General features: G+C 37.0%; 2 protein-coding genes across 2 annotated transcripts; both read left to right on the top strand.

The window, feature by feature from the left end:
* The first annotated feature begins 537 nt into the window (after positions 1-537).
* On the top strand, positions 538-19,434 carry LOC105055389 (probable cytosolic oligopeptidase A). The gene is made up of 17 exons (XM_010937177.3): positions 538-938; positions 1,025-1,192; positions 1,645-1,768; positions 2,839-2,915; positions 4,118-4,261; positions 4,396-4,626; positions 4,692-4,782; positions 12,247-12,368; positions 12,783-12,890; positions 12,976-13,221; positions 13,439-13,584; positions 15,184-15,301; positions 16,280-16,439; positions 16,526-16,557; positions 16,663-16,728; positions 18,528-18,599; positions 19,163-19,434. The coding sequence occupies exons 1-17, from the start codon at positions 543-545 to the stop codon at positions 19,247-19,249; spliced, it is 2,388 nt and encodes a 795-aa protein (XP_010935479.1). The 5' UTR covers positions 538-542; the 3' UTR covers positions 19,250-19,434.
* A 2,553-nt stretch (positions 19,435-21,987) lies between these two features.
* On the top strand, positions 21,988-24,718 carry LOC105055390 (protein BRICK 1). The gene is made up of 2 exons (XM_010937178.2): positions 21,988-22,229; positions 24,443-24,718. The coding sequence occupies exons 1-2, from the start codon at positions 22,097-22,099 to the stop codon at positions 24,562-24,564; spliced, it is 255 nt and encodes an 84-aa protein (XP_010935480.1). The 5' UTR covers positions 21,988-22,096; the 3' UTR covers positions 24,565-24,718.
* Positions 24,719-25,158: the final 440 nt, after the last annotated feature.

The following is a 25,158-nucleotide window of genomic DNA, read 5'->3' as shown; positions in this document are numbered from 1 at the left end:
GCTTGAGCCTGGTTCTAATTTGTATCAAGCATAAAAAAACAAGGTCCAGCAAATCTATAAAATTCACTAAACGGCTAAAGTTGTCAAAAACCAATCTGCATAGATGAGCTTTCATTCCATCAAGATCCCATATATGTATTATAAATTATACAATGTAGTCGGGAGTCTATTAATTTGTAAACACCCATGTCTTAATGTTTTTTTGACATGCTATGGAGCTTTTGTTGGTACCAAACATGCGTAACCATTTCACGAGTTCCTTGCGAAAACAGGAAAAAAAGAAGGAAAAAAAAAAAAAAAGAGGGGGCGGGGCGGGGCGGGGCGGGGGGGAAGGGAAGGAGCTTGAGCTAGTCAACCGAGGTCAACCCAAGCTGCTTCAGATCAGACGGTCCCGGACACCCCCAACACATCACTAAACCGTCTTGCTTAAGAATCACAGCCCCATGCACGTCAAGGATACCTGGCTCCCACCAATGCATGTCGACTTATCAAGCGCTTATCCACACCCGAAGCCCATCGGGTCAACAAAAGACGGGAGAAGAATGGGCCGGCAGTCTCCAACCCGAGCTCGTCTCCGACCCGCCCGGCTCTTCGCTATACTTATATCGCTCAACATGTTCATGGCGAGTTGTGTCTCCGTCACCCGCTCTCTCCCCCTTCGCTCCTCCTCCATCCGCTTCTCTCTTGCCCCCAAATCCCATCGCCCCAAATCTTTCCCCTGTCCTCTCTGGTCCTCCTCCTTCTCCCTTTGCCTCCATCGCCTCCCTAAATCCACCACTTCCGCCGCCGCCTTCTTCTGCTCCGCCCCCCTCTCCCCCATGGCGGCCGACGACGGTCTCGATTCCAACCCCCTCCTGCAAGACTTCGTCTTCCCCCCCTTCGATGCCGTCGAGGCGAAGCACGTCCGGCCGGGGATCCGCGAGCTGTTGAGGAGACTCGTAGATTTCGCTTTCCTGTGTTCTTGATCGGGATTTAGGGTTTTTGGGATGTTCTCGATGATGATGTTTCTTTTTTTTGGGTGTAGGAGAGCGATTTGGTGGAGCTGGAGAGGACGGTGGAGCCGACGTGGCCGAAGCTGGTGGAGCCGCTGGAGAGGATCGTTGATCGGTTGCAGGTGGTCTGGGGGATCGTGAACCATCTCAAGGCTGTTAAGGATTCGTCTGAGCTACGTTCCGCCGTCGAAGAAGTCCAGGTTTGAGTCCGGTCTTTATTTTTCTCATGATGTAATCATCTTGTGGTTGCTCATTTATATAGATTTGGATGGAACTCCCGTTTCGGAGTGCGTTGTCTTTCTTTTAAATGTCTAAGTGTTTAATCTTGTGCGATCAGTTAATGATATCGAGGCTTGAATTGATCGTCTATCTGAAATTCTTCTACTTGTAATTCCCTTTGTGGTTTTCAAAGACTCAAAAGCAGACGTGCTAATTCTTCTCCATTCAAAACTATCATCATAATTTATCACTTAGAAATGTTTATTTATAATGTTCTGACTGATTTGCCAGGAACTTGGTTGTAAAAATGATGTAGTTGAATGTAAATGCAGCCTTTTAGATTTACTTTCAGCTATCTATTTATTGTTTTATTTATTTAATTTTTTTTCGCATTCTGCTGCATATCTTCACATTGCTTGTTTCTTTCTAACAGCCTGAAAAGGTCAAATTCCATCTAAGGTTGGGACAGAGTAAACCCATTTATGAGGCGTTCAAGGCTATTCAGAATTCTTCATCATGGGAAACCCTTGCCGATGCCCGTAAGCGCATAGTAGAATGTAAGTATTGTATTCTTTGGCAACTCTGTAGTTCTTAGATATAAAATAGATTGAGAAATGTAGAACCTGTCCTTTCAGTCTTTTTTCATGGAATAAGTGAGGTATTGTCTTTTTTTAGTAGTGATTCCATGTAGCATCAGAAAACATGTTCCCTCAGCATTATTCATTGTCTCATGGCCTACATAACATCAAGCCCAGATAATGATTACCTTTATTTTTAAGGATTTCTCTTTCTTTCAAGTTTTTTAGCCAGCAAAAGATTGACATATGGCTTTCTGTAACATTTCTAGACAGTGAGAAAACAGAAACTAAAGAAATACCATTCGCTGTCAAGAAGAACAATTGAAACCAATATAATATTTCTTTTAACAGTTAAACCAATGGTTAGATTGATAATCTCTTACATGAATATTTATTTTTTTTAATGAGTAACTTTTATCTATCCAATGTAAAAACCTCCTTCCTGTGATAATGATGCGGATGGAAATAAACTGCCATCGACCTTTTGTTGTTTGTTTTTCGAATTTCCTGATCATTTAATTATTTTGCTGGACAAGATGCCTTCTTAAATATTTATTTAGTAAAAGAGAAATGCTAAATAAACATCAAGCCTCAGAAACAATCCTGCCAATCAGAGTCAGTGTCCTCAAAACTTTTCTTTGCAGGGGCCTGCCACCTAAGCCATTCACCCCTAAACAGGAGCTAACCCTGATTTCTCAAGTTAGTATTTTCATAAGCAAAAAGTGGCCCTTTGTCACTACAACATACGACGCTGGCATGCACAGAGAAGGGAGTGTGAATCATATTAAATCATGGCCTTTTCTGAATGATAATGGGAAAGGTAGAGTATAATAAATCCAACTTGGTTCTGAATGGTGGATGAAGTGTTTGCTTAAAGGAGTTACTTTATCTTTCTATTTTTTAATAGTGCAGTAGTATTTCTACATTACTTATTGATTTTGTTGTTTTTATTTAGATGAATGCCTAAGCATTTTTATATAAATTAATTTATATATTTGTCCATGTTGGATGTCTCCTCATTGTCTCAAGTGATTCTCTTCATTTTGCAGTACAAATTAAGGAAGCTGTTCTTAATGGTGTTGCTCTCAAGGATGAACAAAGAGAGAAGTTTAATGAAGTCGAACAAGTACAGTTTAACATTCCAATAAGTGGCTTTTATTGTTTTTATTTTTTGAATTATGGAATAATTGTCTTGATGCCCTTGTGCCAGCCTACCTTTCTCTGTTGTGCCAGTTAATTTAAATTCTTCAAGGAAATTTTAATTCTACAAGATTTAGATATACGGCCTGTGTTTGCTCTTATTATTCCATCATTCTGCTTAGCTTTGCCAGTTCAATTATTATTCCATCATTCTGCTCTTTTTGTTTTTAGTTAGCTTTGCCAGTTCAGTACCACTGAATGACAGTTTAAAATCCAGTATCTTAAATGAATGATCTGAAGCTAATCTACTTCTTTTAGAAACAGCTTAAAGAATCTGGATTGAAATGAATGTTTATGAGAAAAGTAACAATTCCCAACATGGTCCCCTATCTTTCAATACATTGAAAAATGATTAGAAGGCAAAAGAAAAATTGGAACTTGCTTGTGAAACTAAGATGACAATTTCAGGACTAAAAATTTAAACTCAGATCAGCCAAACTCAGTTTTAGCATTAGCTCAATCACTTAGACATGCTAATTACCATGACAATTTGGGCTCTTGGAAACAATTCTCTTCATCTCTCCCCCCCTCCTCCCCCTTCTTCTCTTTGCAATTAGGAGGGGCTAATCTCCACCTTTTTTACGCTATACCCCCACCCACGCTAAAGGTGCTGAATCAAATTGGAATCAAATCCCTGTCTCCTTGCCCAAGTGGTAAGTGTTGAGACCACCTGAGCAAGCAATTAGTGTTTTTACAAACAATTCAGTTGGAGACAGCGATATAAAAGTCCAAATAAATGTGGAAATTTTTTCAGAACTCAGGAAAGATTTTGGATAAATGAAAATTAGGAAACAATGCAATATTGTTATACACATTTATGCAAAGCAATCAATGGAGAAGCAAGAACAACAAACAATTGCAAAAACACCATTGTAAACTACATTTCAAATTTTCAACATTAATTTGTAATTCATAAATGTTCTTGAATTAATTTTTTGATAGGTTGTGAATAGGCTATGAAATATGTGAATAATTGAGTAATTGTTAATTAGCTTGTCTATTGGTAATCATATAATCTGCAATATAGTAAATTGCTAAAGAGCAACCTGACTTGCTGATGGTTCGTTTATTTTTTTTTTCCTTGATGGATCCATCTTTTTTGAGCTGTTTTCTTGAAATGATGTGCAGGAACTTGAGAAATTATCGCAAAAATTTAGCGAAAATGTCTTGGATGCCACCAAAAAATTTGAAAAATTGATTACGGATAAGAAGGAAATTGAAGGGTTGCCTGCTACAGCGCTTGCTCTGGCAGCACAAACTGCAGCATCAAAGGTGTCTTTTCTTTAGAATGCTAAATATATAAAATTGTCTTTGTTGCCTCAGAATTTAGTCCTTCTGTGCTATTTTTGTAGTTTATAAATATGTTTACATGTGTTTTTTATATTTTTTAATAATAATATGATCAGGGCCATGAAAATGCTTCTGCTGAAAATGGGCCTTGGATGATAACATTAGACGTCCCAAGCTTTCAACCTGTTATGCTACATGCAAAGAACCGATCTTTGCGGGAAGAAGTTTATCGTGCTTTTGTTACTCGAGCCTCTAGCGGGGATCTTGATAACACTCCAATTATTGGTCAAATTCTGAAGTTGAGGTTGGAGAAGGCAAAGCTTCTTGGCTATAGTAACTATGCTGAGGTATGATGTGTCTAATGTTTATAGTGCCCATTTCCCTTTGGCTGAAGAGTAGCTTCTTTCTGAAGGTAAGCATGGCAATGAAAATGGCTACCATTGATCGGGCAGAAGAGCTTCTTGAAAAGCTACGTAGTGCTTCCTGGAATCATGCCATTCAAGGTCCTATATTTCATCTTACTTTCTCATACTTGTTTTGCTACAGACCTACGTAACAGATTTACAAAGAACACAGGGGGTTGCAGCACATGTTTAGGAATGTAGTGTGCTCATCTTTACATACACTGCTTCCATTCTAATTTCTCTCTCTTTGTCTCTCTCTACACACACACATACGCAGACTTGGATAAGGTCGATTGGATTTGGACTCAAATCCAGTTAGATCAAAATTGGATAATGGTTGTCTTATATTGATGATCTAAGCCGTTGGATGTGATCTACTACTTCAAAATTGCTTGCATACCAAAAATCATATGATTTGAAGATCTCTAGTCTATACATCAAGTGATAAAAAAAAATACATCTAATTTAATTTTATTTAAGTTTTTCAATTTTTGACTACTTGGTGCATGGGTTAGGGGTCTTTAAATCATATAATTTTTGGTGTGCAAGTAGTTTTGAAGTAACAGATCACATTAAACGGCTTGGATCATTGATATAGGATCCCTATTATCCAGTTTTGACTTGACCGGATTTGAATCCAAATCCGATCGCCTTTATTCTAGTCTGCTCTCGTTCTGTCTCTGTATATATGTATGTGTGTGTGTGTGTGTGTATATATATATAAGGGGGTAGTATGTGTGAGGTGAGTGGGCACTTTATTGTTTCATAATTTAGTTTAATGTCTCTGGCTGTTCTGAAAATATTGATCTGTACTTGTCATGAATATGTAATTGGTTTCCAATTAGATCGCTGGTTCATCAAAAAGAGTGGTATTTGGCAGCGCACTCTCTCTCTATGTGCATGCGTGTGTTTGTGCACCTTATTTTGACTAGCCTGATATTTGTACTTGTATAATTTGACCATGCACAAGCACCAAGAGTTTGTTTAATGCATGGTAACTGTTGGAAAAGATCTTGTTCTATCTGTATGGATGGGATGAACCTCATCTTCTCAGATTGGTCAACCCTATTTGGTTGATGCTTTCTGAATATTGATTCTATTGAGAATTCATCTTTCATATGATAGAAGCTGAGGTTTTAAATCACATGGAATGGAGCGGTCCCAGTTTTTCAATGGAACGGGACATGTCACCATCCCGCCCCATCCCGACACCTGGGACAAGGGATGTCTCGATCGGGACGGTCAGATGATGGCGGGACGGTCCTTTCCCAATATATGGGATGGTACTCCATTTTGGTGTTCCACGGGATGTCCCGTCAGAATCTGAATTCTTGATAGAAGTGCTTAATCATATTATTTAGGAAGAAAATAAAAAATTTCTTAACAAATACATTCTTGGAAGATGTGGTGCAAGGTTCGCTGTACCGGTACCCATACTGGCATCGGACTGGTATGGTATCGGTACCGTACTGTACGGACATACGGTACATTCCAACGTATCGGTTCGATATCGGTATAAATTTTTTTTGTTTTGTTTTATTTTTTTTGGTCTCTAAGTTATTAATTCATAATTATAATCTCAAAATTACATTATATTGCATATTATTAACATATTTGGGTTCAAATTTTGAGTTCGATAGCGGTACAGAAAATTTAGATCCAAAATTTTAAATATATATTTATTTATATTATATTACAACTCTATCATCCTAAAATTAAAAAGAAAATGTATAAATGTGCATTAAAATGTATCTAAACTTTTAAAGTACAAAGCACAAAGAATGATATAGTAACCTCGAGATCTACTCTGCATTTAATATCTCGTTGAGTGTCTGTGATGCTCGAAGATATCTGGATTATTGGCATAGTCTGGAGGAATATCAGTCCATCCCTCTAATCAAGACGCATTGTACTCCTGAATATTCATCCCATAAGGCATCCTTTCTGGATTGTAAGATATTTCAGATCTCTCACTCAAACTCTGACTCTGAAAAGTATCTTCGGGATGATGGTATGGCTGTGGAGAAGCCCATTCAAATATGTCGATAGCAAAATTTGATTCGTAAGATGCTCCAGACTGCATAGGATAATAACCACTAGAAGACGATGCCTCGGATGTGCTATATCCATATGGATCATGAGGTGGTTATGGATAATAGGATCCATAATACGAGGATGATCCAGATACATTCATGGATTCTACTCCACGTGCAAGATCATCCGCAGCTGCATCGTATGCTGAACGACCTCTAGGAGCCCGTCGTCTATATGAAATCGGCTCTCCACGGTCTCTACCGACTCGTCCACCATGGTCTCTATCTTATGTGACACGTGTAAACTAGGACTCACCGGTAAATTGAATATCATCTTGTGGCTGTCTCATAAGTAGTGGTCTCCTGTCTTCTAGTTTTTTCTTGATCATCAGATTAATGATTACTATTACTAGTACCATCATCACTCTTCCTGATCTTCGAATCTGAGCCAGATAGCTCCTGTACTCTCGAGAGTGATGCACGTACAATATCTTTTCTTTCTCCCCCTTGTGTCCCTCTATGATTGAGTTTTTTGTGATTGGAAGGATGGATGTCTTGTTGCTGACCGCCGATCTTGTCTCAACATTTCTTGCTCAAATCTCTGCGAGGATGTACCGGACATCGAGTCATGTGATGAATGAACCTCTGTGTCTCCTCAGGTTGTAGCTAATCAGTTGAAATTTTATGTGAAATATTTCTTTCTGTCCATTGTCATGGATCCATTCTGATCTCTCTAGCTACCACATTGGCTAGTTGTGGAGGGGATCTCGGTTCATCAAGCTCTGGCTCCTGCTGCTGACCTACAAGCCATCCGATGATCGAATCATCGTTCTCGTCAGCATAATCATCTAGTGTCGGATCAGTGTACTTCAGTTGTACTTTCTCTTGAACGTATTTTAGCTTCAACCTTAGATTATAGTGAACATATACAAGATCATTGAAGCACTTTTGTATCAGACAATTTTTCTATTTTCTGTGGATAAGGACAAAAATCGACTAATTGTGCTCACAGCCACTAGTAGAGATCGTCTGAAAAAGAATGCGGACAGCCACACCTCTCAAATGTTCTGCGGACATTTCAAAATGAATACACCATTTAGCTGTAAAAGTAAAATTACATATCAAATTTTATGATATTATTAGGCATATGATGTCAATCTATGCTGTTCATTATTGATATGTAATTTACCTGGATTCATCTTCTTTTTATTTACGACAGCTGATGGAACTCCAAAGCTGTTTGATCTCTCTCTAAACTGTTTCGTCTGTAAAAAATATATTTATTAAATTTATAAATATATTGTTGAGTATAGATCGAATTCAATTAAATAATCACATATGTTTTAAACTAGCATACCTCTTGCAGATATAAGGATGTAATTTCTGAATTGGGTACCATCTTATATATCACATTACGAAGAGCAGTAAAAAGCTCGTTATCCATATCTATCTCAAGAATGGTATACTGGATTTCGGATTCAAATAGTAAGCTGCAGATAAATTTCATAATTGATTAAGTACACTTTTATAAGTATAAGAAAAAAATATTTTAAAGTATTCTTGAATCCGTGCTCACTGGCTAGATGCAAATCTCTCCTCATCTGATAGTTTCAACGACGCTCAATGATGTTAATAAATTCCTGAGCATGCTTTGGATTATTCTCACTGATCTGTTTCTTTGTCCTCTCCATCATGTAATATAAAAAGCCCATCTGGAGATATCTTTCACTATCCATGGCGCGAAGCACCTTGTATAATGGCTTAATAGCCTTCACTATCTTCTCAGTCCGCTGCCAGAATAACTGATTCGTTATCAAGTTTTCTACATGACTTTCATCAGTGCCGGTCCTTGCATGTCTGCTCTCCTGTCACTCGGCATTGACAAACATCTGACGTAAGGCTGCTTTTCTTTGAAGAAGACTATCAAGTGCTATATAATTGGTAGCAAATCGTGTGACACTCGGTCTCAAGATCTCCCCTCCAGTATTCGTTCGTATCAATGAAAGAAACCCATGTGTAATTGTAGATGAATCTAGTAATAGTCTGGACAATCTCTACTGTCTGCTGCACCCTACGAATCTTCCCAATATCCATAATATAAGATCAATGCAATGTGCAGCATATGGAGTCCAGTATATCTGCAGTCGTAGCTCCATCAGCAACTCTCCGATAGCCTTATATTATGGCCTATTATCTGTGATGACTTGCACGACATACTGTTCACCTACTGAATCAATTACCTCTTCCATCAAACTAAGGATATATGCGGCATCGTGCATCATATCTGAAGTATCAATTGATTTGTGAAAAAATATTTTTCCATCACAATATGTCAAAAAATTAATGATGCTCCGTCTAGTAGGACCAATCCAACCATCACACATCATTGTCAGTCCGTATATGGACTATTTATTTTTATAAGAAGCAATCTATTTCTGGAGATCCTCCTTATTATTGTCAAGAAGCTGACCATAGATGTCCTTAAGTCCTGACGGATCTACACCTTGGTCGGCAGTCTCTATGGTTGAAATGACAGATCGATAGTAAGGATTGCCTGCTGCATTTGTTGGAATATGGCTGAAATGAAACCATGATCCAATAGCTCGCTACATATTCTTCTTCTTATCCTTTTTCACCATAGTGTTAATCCTCTGCTGCTTTGAATTCTTGCTGAAAAAAGTATGTGGATCCAAATCATGGATGGTGGCTCCTGCTGGAATATTTCTGAAGGACTTCCTACTGCCAAAAGCTCCCAACAAAGATGAAATACTGTCTGCTCCTTCTAGCACCGGACTCTCTGATTGAGGTAGTCCTCCTGAACTTGGATTCTCCTCCACTAGTCACTGATTCAGACCTTGATTCGTAGTATGATGGTCCAAATCGCTCTTTATACCTGACCATCTCCTCCTGCCGGTACTGATCATCCAAGTTCGCCTGAATGACAGCCTCAAACTGTGCATCCTCATCATCTGGAACGGAAGCCTCTTCTGACTTTCTAGAGTGATAGGAAGGTGGTTCTGCAGCTCGACGGTCTACTTCCGTCCTCTTCTGCTTTGTCTTTTTTTTTCGCTGCTTTTGAATCAGCGAAGTGCTTCTTCATCAACTGTTGGACTTCCTATAGGCATTTCCGACACATGGACACATCAGGATAACCACCAGTCAGATGCTGCTTCAATCCAATCACCCCTCTTCCCTTGAACTCTGTGTTGCACCATTTACATTTTCAATGATGTCGAGCCGAGAGCATCTCGTCATGATCCCAACCAATGATACGTTCTGAATCTTTCTTCTTACTTATTTCTATAAGTATAACAAAACACGACAGTTTAATAATTATTAAAAAAATATTATATATAAATTTAAAAAATTTTAATAATAATTTTAAAACTCATAAATGCAAAAAAATATGTTATATGCTTCAAATAATAATTCTGAATTAACTAAAATATAGTACTAATTTTACATATTTTTATTTGATAATATTTTTGTAATTATTTAAATAATTATAAAAATATTTTTTTATTTTAAAAATTTCAAAAAAAAATTGAGGTTAGATTTAAGTAGGTTGAATCATTCTAAACATGATTCTGAATCTCTAATTTTATATTTTTTTAAATTTATTATTTTAATAATATTTTAAAAATAAATATATATATTTAAAAATATATAATTAATGATCTCAATCAATGTCACGTTCTAAATCTTTCTTCTTACTTATTTCTGCAAGTATAACAAAATATGACAGCTTAATAATTATTAAAAAAATATTATATATAAATTCAAAAAAATTTCAATAATAATTTTAAAACTCATAAGTTCAAAAAAAAATTATATGCTTCAAATAATATTTCTAAATTAGCTAAAATATAGTACTAATGTTACATATTTTTTTATTTGATTATTTTTTTATTATTTAAATAATTATAAAAATATTTTTTAATTTTAGAAATTTCAAAAAAAATTCAAGGTTAGATTCAAGTAACTTGAATCATTCTAAACATGATTCTGAATCTTTGATTTCATATTTTTTTTTGAATTTATTTTTTTAATATTTTTTTATGAATAAATATATATATTTAAAAAATATATGATTAATGAAAATTAATGATTTTAGTGTCATGTAGATCTTCCAAAGATCTATCACATATGATCAAATCATACCAAAATCATAAAATTTTGGCATGATTTTCTTTTATTTTCTTAATTCTTCATTTTTATCTCTTTTTTTTAGCCATAAAAATATAAAAATAAAATATTTACTAAAAAAATAATACATTACCTTACTCCCGGTCGAAAATCAGCGTCTCCTCGAACCAGTGCTGCATTTTGACGGAATTTTTTCTCCTTTTTCTAATGTTTTCGAAAGGCTTCGTGTCGTCGAAAGCCTGAAAGCTCTTGGGAGTTCTAAGAGAGCTCTCTGGTTTATCAGAGAAGGAATCCTGGCTGCCACCAAATGACAGTCTAGATCCCACCACACCCTCCACCCCATGTGATATGTCGGTACGGTTCGGTTCAATGCCGAACCATACCGAACCGAGCCATACTATCCGATTTTGGGCGGTATGGCTCCGAACTGTGCCGAACCGTCCGGTTCGGTGTGGTTCGGGTGATTTCTCGAAAAAAAAGGCTGAACTGGATCGGCTGGCCGCCGGTCCGGTTCGGTACGCCTCGTACCGGGCAGTTCGGCCCGGTACGGCGTTCTTTGATGTGGTGTTTAAATGTTTGTTGGCTTTTTTGGTTACAAATCCAGAAGTTGGTGCTTGTTTCACTTTAAATAGGGACAGAAGTGGTGAATTGCATTTTTGAAACCCCTCCAATTCACTATTTTGATTGTGCCATATGTAGGTTGAAAATCAAGTTCCTGGGAGTGAGTGAACAAAAGTAAGGCAACAACTTGACCTGACTTGGTCTAGTGTATTAGATCTGCCCAAACCCACTTGGCTGAACCAATTTGCTTCTTACTCTGCTAACTAGAGCCATCGACCTAAATCCAGCCAACTTGACATGACCTAGATGACATGAAATGACTAAACCCGATCTAATCCATCCTGATCGAGCCCAACTTGACATGGACCAAACTCAACTTGATGTGACACAACAAATATAACTCAGCTGAACTTGACCCAGCCTGACCTTAAGCAACTTGACTGAACCAGACCTGAAAGGATCCAACCTGACCAAAATTCCCTATCAAAGCCAAGCAGACCAGGCATAAAATAGTCATGACTTGACAGAACCTGATTGGATCGGACCGGCCCTTGTCATGATAGACCCTTTGACAACGAAACCAGGCACATGCAGATCTGACTTGACCTCAGTTGAGGCCACCTCAATGTTGCAAGATACATTCCAATTAGAAAAGTCACTAGAGCTACAATCATGTGCTGCTAGTGATTTAAAGTTGAAACAGATGTTAACACTTGAAGTTTGAACTTGAATGCCCTGTATGACAGTTCTCGAAACTGCACTTCTGTGACTGACAGTTTATGTGCAGCCATGTAGACCTTAATTGTTCCTTTGATTCATACAGATATGGAAGATATTAAGACACTTGCTAGAGGCAAGGATGCTGCAGAAGCTGATGAACTGAATCATTGGGATATTAACTTCTGGAGTGAAAGGCTTCGAGAGTCTAAGTATGATATCAATGAGGTTTGTCTCTTCTCTTATTTGTGCAGCCCCCTGATATGCTGAAGTTTGTTTCACTATTGCCTTCTTTTTTGCATTATCTTCCTTTTGGAACTCTGATTTCTGGTTATGAATCTTATTGTTTCATTTTCCAAAAGGTTTGATATAGGACCACAACCTTTTACTTGGTTGTAATATTACTCTATATTATTTAAAATCTCTTGTTCTATGACATAAGAAACCAGGTGGTGACAATTGTATTGAATTTGTGTTCTTGTAAGAAAATAGCAAAAAAGCACTTCCTTAAGATCTGGTATTTTGAAAACTGGAATTTTTGTTTAATGTTGTATGTGCACTGTGTATGAGATTAGTTGCAATATAAAGATCCATCTTGAGAACCTTAATGTGCCAAGGTTGACCGATGCCTTTCTTCTGCAGGAGGAGTTGCGCCCATATTTCTCACTGCCGAAGGTTATGGATGGCCTTTTTAATCTTGCCAATAAACTTTTTGACATCAGCATAGAACCAGCTGATGGATTGGCTCCGGTAAGGTCTACTTCTCGTTCTACTGCAGTTATGCAAAACATAGTACTTGCCACTTCATGGTACATGTTTTTTTTTCCCCCTCCAGGTGTGGAATAATGATGTCAGATTTTACTGTGTAAAAGATTCTTCAAACAATCCAATTGCCTACTTCTATTTGGATCCTTATTCTAGGCCTTCTGAAAAGCGTGGTGGAGCTTGGATGGATGAGGTAGTGGCTCGTAGTCATGTACTTGCACATGATGGGGCTCCTGTTAGGTTGCCTGTTGCCCACATGGTGTGCAATCAAACACCGCCAGTAGGTGACAAACCCAGCTTAATGACATTCCGTGAGGTAATTGTCCCACTCAATGATAATTGGTCAATTTGTAAGTGATCTATCATGCATAGGAGAAATTTCAAGCCACTCCTGTTTCTCATTTTTTGCTGGGATAGAGTGAATATATGCATCCATTTAGCTTATCAGTTGGGCTTTTAAGCAGATGTATGCTCTTATTGGATCATGCTGGTCTGAAGTGCTAAATACTATGCCAATTGGTTCTTTGATGTAGGTTGAGACTGTGTTCCATGAATTTGGTCATGCACTTCAGCATATGCTTACCAAACAAGATGAAGGCCTAGTTGCTGGGATTCGGGGTATAGAATGGGATGCTGTTGAGTTACCTTCTCAGTTCATGGAAAACTGGTGCTACCAGAGGTAACAATGCTAAACAAGTATTTCCATAAATTCTGAACAAAATAGTCATTTGCATCATTCTAGATAATGGCCTAATACAGATAGTTGGTTTGGTAGGTTGTTCAACTGTTTTTTTTTTTCTTTTCTTTTTCCCTCTAGAGACTGGTAGAGGCTACTCCCCACCCATTACCTTGCACCAACTTGTGCCCCACCCAGGCTGGAGCCCACGCCCACAAGTAGACCACTGCTCATGGAATTGGGCTTAGTATAATCAGGGGTCAAAGTGAGGGTTGATGCCCTTTTGAATTGAACCCTCACCACTTGCCTAAAGTGGCAAGGGGTTATGCCATCTGAACTCGGAACCAAGGTTTAGTGGTATAGGTAATTTGCATTGTCGTGCACATGACATTGAATGGATTGTTGTATATGCATAGTTTAGTAGTGGCAAGGTAGCTAGGTGTTAAGTTTGTCAGTAACAATTGTCTTAGATTTGGCAAATTTGGTAGTGGCAAGCTATACACGTAGTTTGCTAGTGGCAAAGTTTCAAGTTTTTCACTGATTATAAAAACTCTCTTCCTCCACCACACTTGAGCACGCCCCATCTTGGTGAGTTGTCAAAAGTTGATTCTATTATGTGTACAAATGCATGTGCATGTTATAAAATATGCTCTTCCTTCCCCCAACCCTGGGTGTTTGTGTGTAGCAAAGCCGGAACTAATATGTGCAAGGTTAAGGTATCAGCATGATTATTATCAAAAAAAAAAAAAGACAGTATCAGTACCGGTGCCCTTACTAGTAGCTTATCGGTGCAATGCAAACTAGTACGGTGCAATGCTATAGCAACACATGGTACACCTCTTGATGTCAGTGTAACGCTAATGAGTTGATGCACATTTATTGGTATGGAGAGAGATGAAGGGGCATATCAGCACTTGTATCTTCTACAGTTTGGTATAATCAACACAGGGTAGTACAAACACTACTTAACTCTTTGATTATGCACATTTTGGTCTTAGATGAAGCTTTATGGTTATATTTGTTCATTTAAAATGGAACCTCAAGTGTCTGTATGGAACATGATGGAATGGAGTCGATGCAGGCTGATCCATTTTGGAATGGAAAACTGGAAATGAGATTAATAGAGCGATCCATATATTTTAGTTATCTATTTTGTCCTGGTTCCTTTGAGAACCTACACATCGTCATTAAAAATGTTTCTTTTAGCAGCAAATTTTAAAAATAGACGTGCACACGTAGTTATTCATTCGGCTTGGTATATAGACATTTTTCTTGTTTTATGTATTTTTCAATACACACACGGACACATTGTGCTGTATGAATTGTTTGAATTGAAGGGAAGCAGAAAATATCTAAGACATCCCATTATTTATCTTATACTGTCATAACTTCTAGCAGTCAGGTTGAACTTTTTCTTTAAGTTGGTGCACTTGATCCTTATGACTCTTAATAAACACATATAAATGTGTGACATCATCATATATTCATGCATTTGAATGAAGAAAAGGTTGCATGGATTGGTTCATGAGAAAATCAACAACATCCACCCCCAAGAAAAAGCATTTCTAGCTGCACCTTGTGATGGTCTTATGGTTGTGGCAGGGATACTCTAATGAGCATTGCAAAACATTATGAAACTGGTGAAACCCTTCCAGAAGAAGTTTATTTGAAGCTTCTTGCTGCAAAAACATTCCGTGCTGGCTCTCTGAGTCTTCGTCAGGTTAGTGTTGTCAGGTTATGCATTTTACTTCATTCTTGCATATGTTTGTTAATTCGTGGATGTGTTTTATTTTTCATTTGCTGCATCACTTGTGTGATTTTAAGATAAACATTATTGCTGTATGCATGTCCTTCCTGTTAGTGTTTTGCATCTTGTCATTCTTTGACTAATGATAGACCAACTTATTATTTTTTTTGGGCAAGTGATCATGTTCTCAACATTTCAAAGTGGTCTTGGTAATTGAGAGGGTGAGCAGGAGCATGGGGTTGCCCACATGGGCGAATGTAGTTTGTAACATTTCAAGTTTCTGGAGCACAGTATATAACACTTGCTTTGTCAACATTTTCCAGACAACTAAACACTAGCATAAAAGGGGATCACCTGGCCCTAGTAAACAGCAGTTTGAGTGCAATCATGTCCTGTGATTACGACCCCTGGTTTCCTCATAATGATGGGAGGGCCACCATCTGTGTTGGTTGGTGCTGTTTTCTTAGTTTCCTTTGGTTGCGTGTCTTTGACCAACTCTTGAGTGAGTACGTGGTAGCCTTCTGAAGCATAGGTCCTCTAGTCATACTCTTAAGTTACCAAAACTATCTATGCATGACTGCTACATTTCTATAAAATTCTCCAGCCATCTTGTAAACTGGTACTTCATCCAAAGCAGACTTTCACAGCTTTAAGGAAGATCTTTAATTTCTTTTGAAGACTGAACAAGGCCTTGTTTACTGGGACAGATATTAAGACCTGTTTCAATGAAGTTTGCTTGTTTAGCACAATCATGCAGCCTCACTCCCTTTTAGTAGTATGTGGGCCATCCATGTTATAAATCAGTTGCACCACTACCTTGACCTGGTTGGATAGTTTGTTTTAGATGGATTTTGATAATGAAAACTGATACATAATCTCTTCTATTCCCTCAGATATGCATAGATGATTATTTTTATTTTTTCTCTAATTAATCTCTGTTAACTTCTGCAGATAAGATTTGCTAGCATAGATTTGGAACTGCATACAAAGTATAATCCAGATGGGCCTGAATCTGTATATGATATTGATAAAAGAGTTGCACAAAGAACACAAGTTATCCCTTCTCTGCCAGAAGACAGATTTCTTTGCAGTTTCAACCATATATTTGCAGGTTCAGAGTCCTGTCTCTGTTATGCATTTATGTTATATATTTCTTGTTTCAGCTCTTTATGCTGCTGCTACTTTGTCTGCTTATAGGTGGATATGCAGCTGGATACTATAGTTACAAGGTAAATCACATCAGCTCTTCATCTCCTTTTCTGACATACATGTATATTCTCTCTTGTCTCATCATACTTTTTGGGTGCTCAATTTTATATATATTTACCATGCAGTGGGCAGAGGTGTTGTCAGCAGATGCTTTCTCTGCATTTGAGGATGCTGGGTTGGACAGTGATATGGTATGACTACAGTTTATCTTGTCTAAGACATACATCATCTATCCGAAATGATAAGGTTCATGCTACTCCTTACAACTGGGATGGAAGGAATATAGACCCATTTAAACCAAGTTATATCTGATTATCTATTCTATAGAAACCTTTAAGTGGGTCTACTCACAGATGTGGCGAAAAATGTTGCCTTTTAAGAGAACTACAAAGGAATTCAATAGTACACTATTAGGTCTCAAGCAAATTCACTTGATGGATCAAAATTTCTTTAATAGTGATTGATGAAAGGTCAAATTGCCTATCCAAAGGTATGCATATTCTAAGTTTATGAACAAATCGCTGTTATTCTGTTTGTTGCTGGTGAATGTTGTGGATTGTCGCTCTAGTACGCTTCTATTAACAAGTGCTGCTGATGATTCAAAAAGTCTGAAAATCAAATGTCTTTGAGGATAGAGGACAACAAACTAGAAGGACACATTAACAATTTGTACTAGGTGCACATGAGGGGTCATTGCCTAGTGTAATGGTAAAGGCTTGTGCTGACAAGTGCAATGGCACAGGTTTGAGCCTGGGGGAAGCCATTATGTGTTAAAAAAAAAAAAAAAAAAGAAAGAAACAAAGGTTAGGGTCTGTCCACAATTTGCCCCTGCTAGGAGCCTGGGAACATAACTGGGTGGCATCCGAGGATCTGCTACTCATATGCATGCAAATTTACTGTGTATGGATATACGGCTTTATGCAAATCATCAAATAAGATAATGTTGCAAAGATAGATCAAAACTAATCCAAGCACCTTGACTTCAAGCGTAAACATTCAAGAGATAATGGAAGGTTTTAAGAAGATTTGATGGAAACAGAATGATAGCTATTCAAGTAAAAGCTTCTTCTCTCCATTTTCCCATCAGTGATATCTATGTCCTTTTGATTTGATGGAAATGCAACACCAAAGTACCAACACTTTGCAATTTTAGTCATGGAAGAGTCATGTAACTCAAAACCTAATATGGAGGCGAGAAGGGTTGGTAAGGCTCGTTCCTGTTCAACATAATTACACAACATGAGGAACAAAAGGAACAGCAAATTTATAATATTTTCATGTAAATCTGATTGAGTAAAGCAGTCTCCACCTTCCCCTTTTATTTTGTTTTCTTATTTCTGTCTTATGCAAATTTAGACCTCTCTATAATAAAAGAAAATATGTGCTTTCAAAAAATTGCAAAATTCTGATTCATCTTGAACGCCACATTGAAAGGTACCAAAACGACCCTGAAATGCAATCCTACTGATTTTTAGAAAATTCCCTATCCGACCTACATGACTTCTAATTAAAATAGGATTCCTAGACATGAATCCTAATTAAAATAGGACTTCAAAATATATAGAAGTGTAGCAAAAAAAAAAAAATCCTAAAATTACATTGAAATTTAAATAAAAATTACTTAAACTACCCTAATTCACAAAGTTCCCATGCCACAGAGAGCATAGAAGATAATGTGGATTGTGTATAAACAAGATGTTCCTTTCTTTCTCTTTTCTTTTTCCTTAGTGTAATGCTTAGCTAATAGATATTGGTAATCTCCTGCACCCACCCCCCCCCCCCCTCTCTCTCTCTCTCTGTGTGCACGTGTGCGCGGAGTAATGGACATGCGCACATAGGCATTTGCCTGCATGTTTCTTCTCCATATTATCTGTGCTCGTTCTTAAAATTAGTTGCAAGCAATCGTTTGGTAGATCGGACCAGCATCTGCAGTTGAATATATTGTTCATGAAGTTTGATTTCAGCTGATGTGGGACCTTTCTTGTGGCAGGCTATCAGGGAAACTGGTCACAGATTTCGCCAAACCATTCTTGCACTTGGAGGTGGAAAATCGCCACTAGAGGTGAGACAAATTGAGTAGCAGACTTATCCTAGTATTGTTTACTCTTTGCTGAGAATACTAGTAAATTTGGGCCCGTAATTCTCCATGTGAGGGGCCAAAAGTACAGAGCCCTGCCTTGCTGTAGGTTGGCCTTTGTAGTGGCATATGTGAGTGAATTCAACCATTCACCCAGCTAATAATCTGGTACATCGATTTCCAGACTGGCTTCATAACCATCTTTTCTTGGTTCAAATCTCAGGCTCCGATGCCTCAATTTCCTTTTCAATCGATCTTTGTAGTGGTGATGTCTAGAAAATGCTGCATTTAATACTGGTGCCGTGATGCTTTTTTGTGCCTGTCATGCATCCCTCAAACTTTTACTGCTGCTGCTTGCCATCAAAGACCTGTGGCTGGGCCAAGCATTGATTGGTCTTGGTCTCTTGTTCTCACAATTATTTTATACAAGCGTTCTTAGTTTCTGTGGAGACCTACAAGAGTGCACTGTGTTTCGGGTTCAATGCTGATGTTGTTTGCATAAATAAATTTTGAATTCTGAGTCTTTTCTTTTTGTTGTATTGGTGCAGGTTTTTGTTGAATTCCGAGGGCGCGAACCTTCACCAGAACCGTTGCTTAGACACAATGGCTTACTACCGATCACTGCCTCTGCTTAATGAATTCTTAGATAAAACATGCATATTTCAAACTACGTTAACAATGAAGATGATGCATGTCCTGTCAAAGCTAAAAACAGCCATTCTTGGAAAAGGGGTGCTGTTTTTGGTACAAACTTTTGCCTGTCGAAAAAAGTTGGGATCAAAATATAATATTCATTGCAACTAAAATAGCTATTGCTCTACGTTGTGTTGTCTTGGTATTTGCCTGTTCATTCTTTCATTTTTTTCATCGTTACCTTCATCGTCTTTTTAATGTCTTCTTTTGTTCATTTTTTCATTTAATAAAACGGTTTCACCTCTCCTGCTTTTGTACAATTCAGGGATGGAGAAACTTGCCTTTCAACTACCATTTGTCAGTTACGTAAATTTAAGGAGCATGTCTGTTACATTAGTGTGTGGAAATTGTAGCGCGAGGTTTGAAGATTACACGCCTTAAATTAGCCTATTGCAATTTCAAGAGCATAAATCAGCTGTTAAACCCAAATGGAGGCAACTTCACGTTGTTATCCCATTTTCCCATTTCTTCATCTTCCAAGTCTTCCTGGGTTGCTCTCTGTGGTTTAAGATTGGTTAAATTTGTTTCGTAACAAATAAGTGAAAGACCACATGGACACGATGTTTGAGGTAGCTTGCTGGGAACTTCCGCCGTTCCTTTTTCTCTTCACTTTTTTTTTCGGGGGGGCCAAGCAATAAATATTTGTTGCCAAAAGCTGTTAGAGCTACAAATAATTTAAAAAACATCGTATCATCACATATATTTGTTTAGTCTGATTCAATTTTTTCTTGGATTTTAAAATAAAAAGAAAAAGTAGAAACAAAAACAAGCAAAGTTCTAGTGGACATTCGTTGCTGTCAACATCACTTGGCTGCTGCTTGATGTGCTTAATTTTGTGCTCGGAACTTTTTTGAAGCACCTTTGGCATTGCATATGGGAAATAAAATTTGAAATCTATATTACGTTTGGAACTAAAGAGCAACTTGATTTAAATGTTGATATAATCCATGATGCAAAGAGCGAGCAACAATCAAAATTTAATTTTGCATTTTCATGTGGTCACCTTGAAATGGTTTTATGGTCATTGTATGTATCATGGTACACAAAAATACATGATTTTTTAGCTTTTAGAATAGTTAATAAACCACAAATGGATCAATTTTTAAATTTTTTAATTTTCATATAGTACATAGTGATCTGAAAATAGTTCTATGGTCAATACATGGGAAGATGAAATTTCGGTTATATTATAATTAATGAGCTAAAGAGCAACATGATATATGAAAAGCATATTTTATATAGAGACAAGAAAATAATTCTTTGCCAACCATATGGAAAACATGAAATATCAGTCCTAATTCATGTAGCACAGGGTGATCCATGATCCAATTTCATTTTAGGCTTTCATGTAACAACCTCAAAATGGTTTTCTGGTCAGTAAATATATGACCCATATATGAAGATATAAAAATTAGATTTTAAAATAATTAACGACTTGGATGGAGTTTGGAGCTATTTATAAATTTTGTTTTTAAGACTTATTTGATTCTTGAGAAGAATTCTCTCATTGAAATTTTTTTTTTGAAAAGTTGATTTTTAGAAAATACGATATCTGAAAAAGTGATATATTTTAGAATAACTTATATTTGGTTGAACATATAATTTTTTATAAAAATTATATAAAATATTTATTATATTTTTTATTAAAAAAATCTTATCCCATACTACTCCCGGCTTTAAGGCATATTTGTAAAAAAAAAAAAAAAAAAAAAACCCCAAGAAAGCAAAAAATTTATTTTATGTATGAATTTTTTTCATGAAACATAAAAATCTTATTCTCATAAAAATATTATTTTTTAATTTTTTTTTTTTAAATTTTAATCAAACAAGAGGAGCTTCTACAATTTCTATTGATCACATTTTTCCCTTTTTTTTCTTCCAGCAAACTAAATAAATCCTTAGTGTTTTATGTTATGATCCCAAATGGTTTGATGATTACCGTGCGGAAAGATGATATTCAAACCTAATATAATCAATGAAGTAAAAAATATTGTGCTAAAAAATTCCATTTCCCTAGAAACAAAAAATTTAAATCTTAATATAATCCATTAATCATGGAGGGTTTGCTACTAAGCTTTTCTTTCTAATTTCCGTATAACAACCTTATAATGATTTCACGGTCACTATGCGCATTATCAGCATACCGAAACACAAATTGGAATTTTTAAATAATTAATGAATGCTAGGTGATTTATTTTTAAATTTTATTTCTATGTTTTCAAGTTATTCTAGAATGGTTTTGCTGGAGAAAGCATGGAACTATATTCATTTTGAGTCTATTGCATGAGCTGTGGTATCTTTTTGAAAACCGTTGTTAAAAAAAAAAAAAAATCCATCCGTTCAAATCTTGAGGCAAGCGATGGTATTCGTCCTGCCATGTAGCTGATAAGTAAGGTGGATCCAACCTTCCAGTGCTATTTTGTTTTCTCAAAAAAAATATAAAAATATATTTTCGTTACCGTTTTTTTTTTTTTTTTTTTTTTTTGTAACAAACTTTTTGCTTTCGTAGGTTCTCTCTAAAATACTATAAGATAAAAAACCAAAAATCTTTCGCTTAAAGCAATCTAGTTCCAAGACAGTCCATCAAAGAATCCCTTTTTCTTCCTTTAGAAAAGAAAAAAGAAAAAAAGAATCCCTATTTCTTTGTTACCGGGGGGAAAAAGAATCCATATTTCTTTAGCAGTCAACTGTCATAATTCCTAATCAATCGCTGGAGCATTGTCATCTTATTTTCTCCGAGGAGGAGAAGAGAAAGGCGAAGAGTAGGTGAGGGAGCGGAAGAAGGGGAAATGTCGAGGGCCGGGGGAATCACAAATGCGGTCAACGTGGGGATCGCCGTCCAAGCTGACTGGGAGAACCGCGAGTTCATCTCCAATATCTCCCTCAACGTCCGCCGCCTCTTCGAATTCCTCCTCCAATTCGGTATTCCTCTCTCTCTCTCCCTTCCCACGCTCGGATCAAGTAATTTTAGCTCTATGGCCTCTTAATATCCAGTATCTTCTGATATTTGCTTTTATCGCATCCGTTAAACTCGCTGTTGCATTCAATTCAAGAGGTAAAATTTTGAGATCTGAAAAGATCTTGACGAACTGCTTCGTAATCGAGCTTGTATTCGCGGGTTTATCGACTTTCTTGTAAAATTAGAGACAGCTCTAGACACGAACCCTTGATTGCCGGGTTTCCTGTAGGGATGAATCTAAGAAATAAATTCGTGAAAAAGAATGCTTTAATTAGATGGCCCGGTGAAGCCCTTTGCTGAGACTAGACAGAAGCCAGGGATTTGCGAGAGCAAGATAGGAAAGATGATATACGTGATGAATTGGGACGATAGGTGGAAAGTTTTTGGTCCAGTGGCCCAAAATGACTGGAATTGATTCCGGGTAGCTCTTCAAAGAAAAAAGAACTTAAAGACTGCTAAATATACCCTTCAGCAGTGTTTAAAGCTTTATTAGGGACTGTTATTTTTGTTTTTTGTTTTTTTTTTTTTTAAAAATCCCTCTAATGACAATCGAGAAGTTTGATATGGAGTGTTGAAATAGACTCGTAAGTTTGGGTTTTTGCACATTCAACGGAAAACTTGATGAGATACTTTGAGCTTCCTATAGCATAAATTAGAGATATAGTTAAAGTTATATTTTTCAAATCAAAGTATAAGTAGAAAGAAATACGTTAGGGGTTTTTTGTGCAATATGTTATGGACTTTACATTTACCGATGTGAAGCCATTCCTGGTCTGGGCTGAATCACAGCGTACTAATTGGTACCTTGTTATAATTTTATTTTGTCTTTTGATCAATTAAGGTCAAGAGTTAAGGTAGACTTGATGACCTTTGGTCATAGGGTCTAATAACAATCTGCTTGTGGTTTCTTAGCGGGTATCACTATATTTGACATTCATGTTGGTATTTTACTTCGAGAGGTGTGTAAAGGGTAAATAGAGACCATCAGATGCATATAATTGATGCTTCTTAATGTATGAGAAAGTGTCCCATGACTCAACCTTTATTGTCTAATAATGTACTCTATATAACTTTTTAATTCCATCCTTCATAATGATACTTACCTGATTCATCCATGACCATATGATAAATTCCATGGACAGGCGAAATGCAAGGATACAACGTTAAAAGAAAAGGATCATTATCCAAATTATGGATACGATCCCTCCTACTAAGAGAAAGCAGTGCTGATGGCTGGGGGGCAAAGAAATGTCCATATGTACCAAGTAGATGGTTTAAGATCAGTTAGTGGCTGCAGCAGTTCTGTTACTGACCAGCTCAGGCTGAGCTCAGAAATCACTCTGTTTTATTGAAAAATTAGCTGATTTTAGGATACCATGTGTTTCATGGAAACTTTTTTTATTTCTGAAAGCAGTGTTTCATGGAAACTTGAATAAAAGAACATGTATTATCCAAAAGAAGTCCCTGTCTCATTTCCCTTTGAAGCTAGGCCTGTTTGGAGTACAAGCTGAATTCCTTGCATTGACTTTGTTTTTCTTCACACGACTAGAACAACAACGATATCAATTTTAATTGTGGAAAGATAGTGATTGGACCCATTGTTTTCTTCTTGTATGGTTAGGCATGTATTATGTTATGTCATGTCTTGTTTGCAAGGGAATTAAAGGAATGCTGTCATTCTTTTAAATAACATATATTTCTAATAGCATAGTTGATATCTCTCCTCTCTCTCGACTCCTGTATCAAATCCAATTTAAGGGGGTTAGTTTATTTTCATGCTTGTATCTCGAACTTATTAAGAGAGTCTACATCTGCCTCCTCTCCCTACAACATCCCATATTCTTAATGTAACATGGTTCCGTAGCCATTTAGAGAAGACATAAGTGGGATATGCCAGCTTATTATCAATATCAGCAATGATTCAATAGTTTATGGCTTTTGTGGCTGTAATTGGTAGATTTCATGCAGCCGAGGTTAATGATAGAGAATTGGGTTTGGAGTAGAAGCAGAGGTTTTAACATTTACAGCTTGAATGGAACTGAAGTCCTGTTGGAAGGGTTTAACCCTTTAAATTTAATGAATCAAATGCTTCTTTTTCTGTTTCGTTCATCTTATATTAAGGTTTATATATTTTTATCTGATGTTTCTCATTAACTCTAATGGTTTCGTTTCTCAGAGGCTACAACAAAGAGCAAATTAGCAGCTCTAAATGAGAAACTGGACATCTTAGAGCGTCGGCTTGAGGTGCTTGAAGTCCAAGTGAGTACGGCAACTACAAATCCCTCTGTTTTCACTTAAGATGTGTTTAAATGCTGTCAAATGTTGTAACGAAGTGCATTATGGCTGCAGAGAATTAGCACTATTATGTCTATTCTAAACATCTTTGTGCCATACAGTTATGGAAACTGTTCGTTGCTTTCGCTCATCAGCCTGATCACCGCTATTGTTAACAGATACTGTAAAATCCGAGCATCCAATGTGACTTCTTGTCAACTTCTTCAAGAAATAGGATTCTGTGAGCGTGTTGAATGACTTCCAATAATGAATGATGGCCTACACGTAGGGCGGTCAAACCAATCCGGGTGATGGACCTTTATGTTGTGTGGTGACCAGATTCCGCAGGCCATAATAAACTCGGCATTCTATGGTGTTGAGTTGGGATCCTTATCTTTGGATACGAACACAAACTCGAGCTTAACTATACAGAATATCTGCTAAACCTCTGGAATGAAATGCCCTCCACATTCCCGTCGATAGGGGTGGTAATGTTTAACCCATTTAACTTGATTTAACCTAGGCTGAGTTATCTATTAAACAAAACAATCAGCTTCAGATCTGATTTTTTAATTGTTTAATGGACTGGTTTGACTCGGGTTGGCAATTTTAGACCTG

Source organism: Elaeis guineensis, chromosome 12, assembly GCF_000442705.2.
Source record: "Elaeis guineensis isolate ETL-2024a chromosome 12, EG11, whole genome shotgun sequence".
In the NCBI taxonomy this organism is placed as follows: Eukaryota; Viridiplantae; Streptophyta; class Magnoliopsida; order Arecales; family Arecaceae; genus Elaeis; species Elaeis guineensis.
Note: the sequence above shows the minus strand (reverse complement) of the source record. Positions and strands in the feature narration are given on the sequence as shown.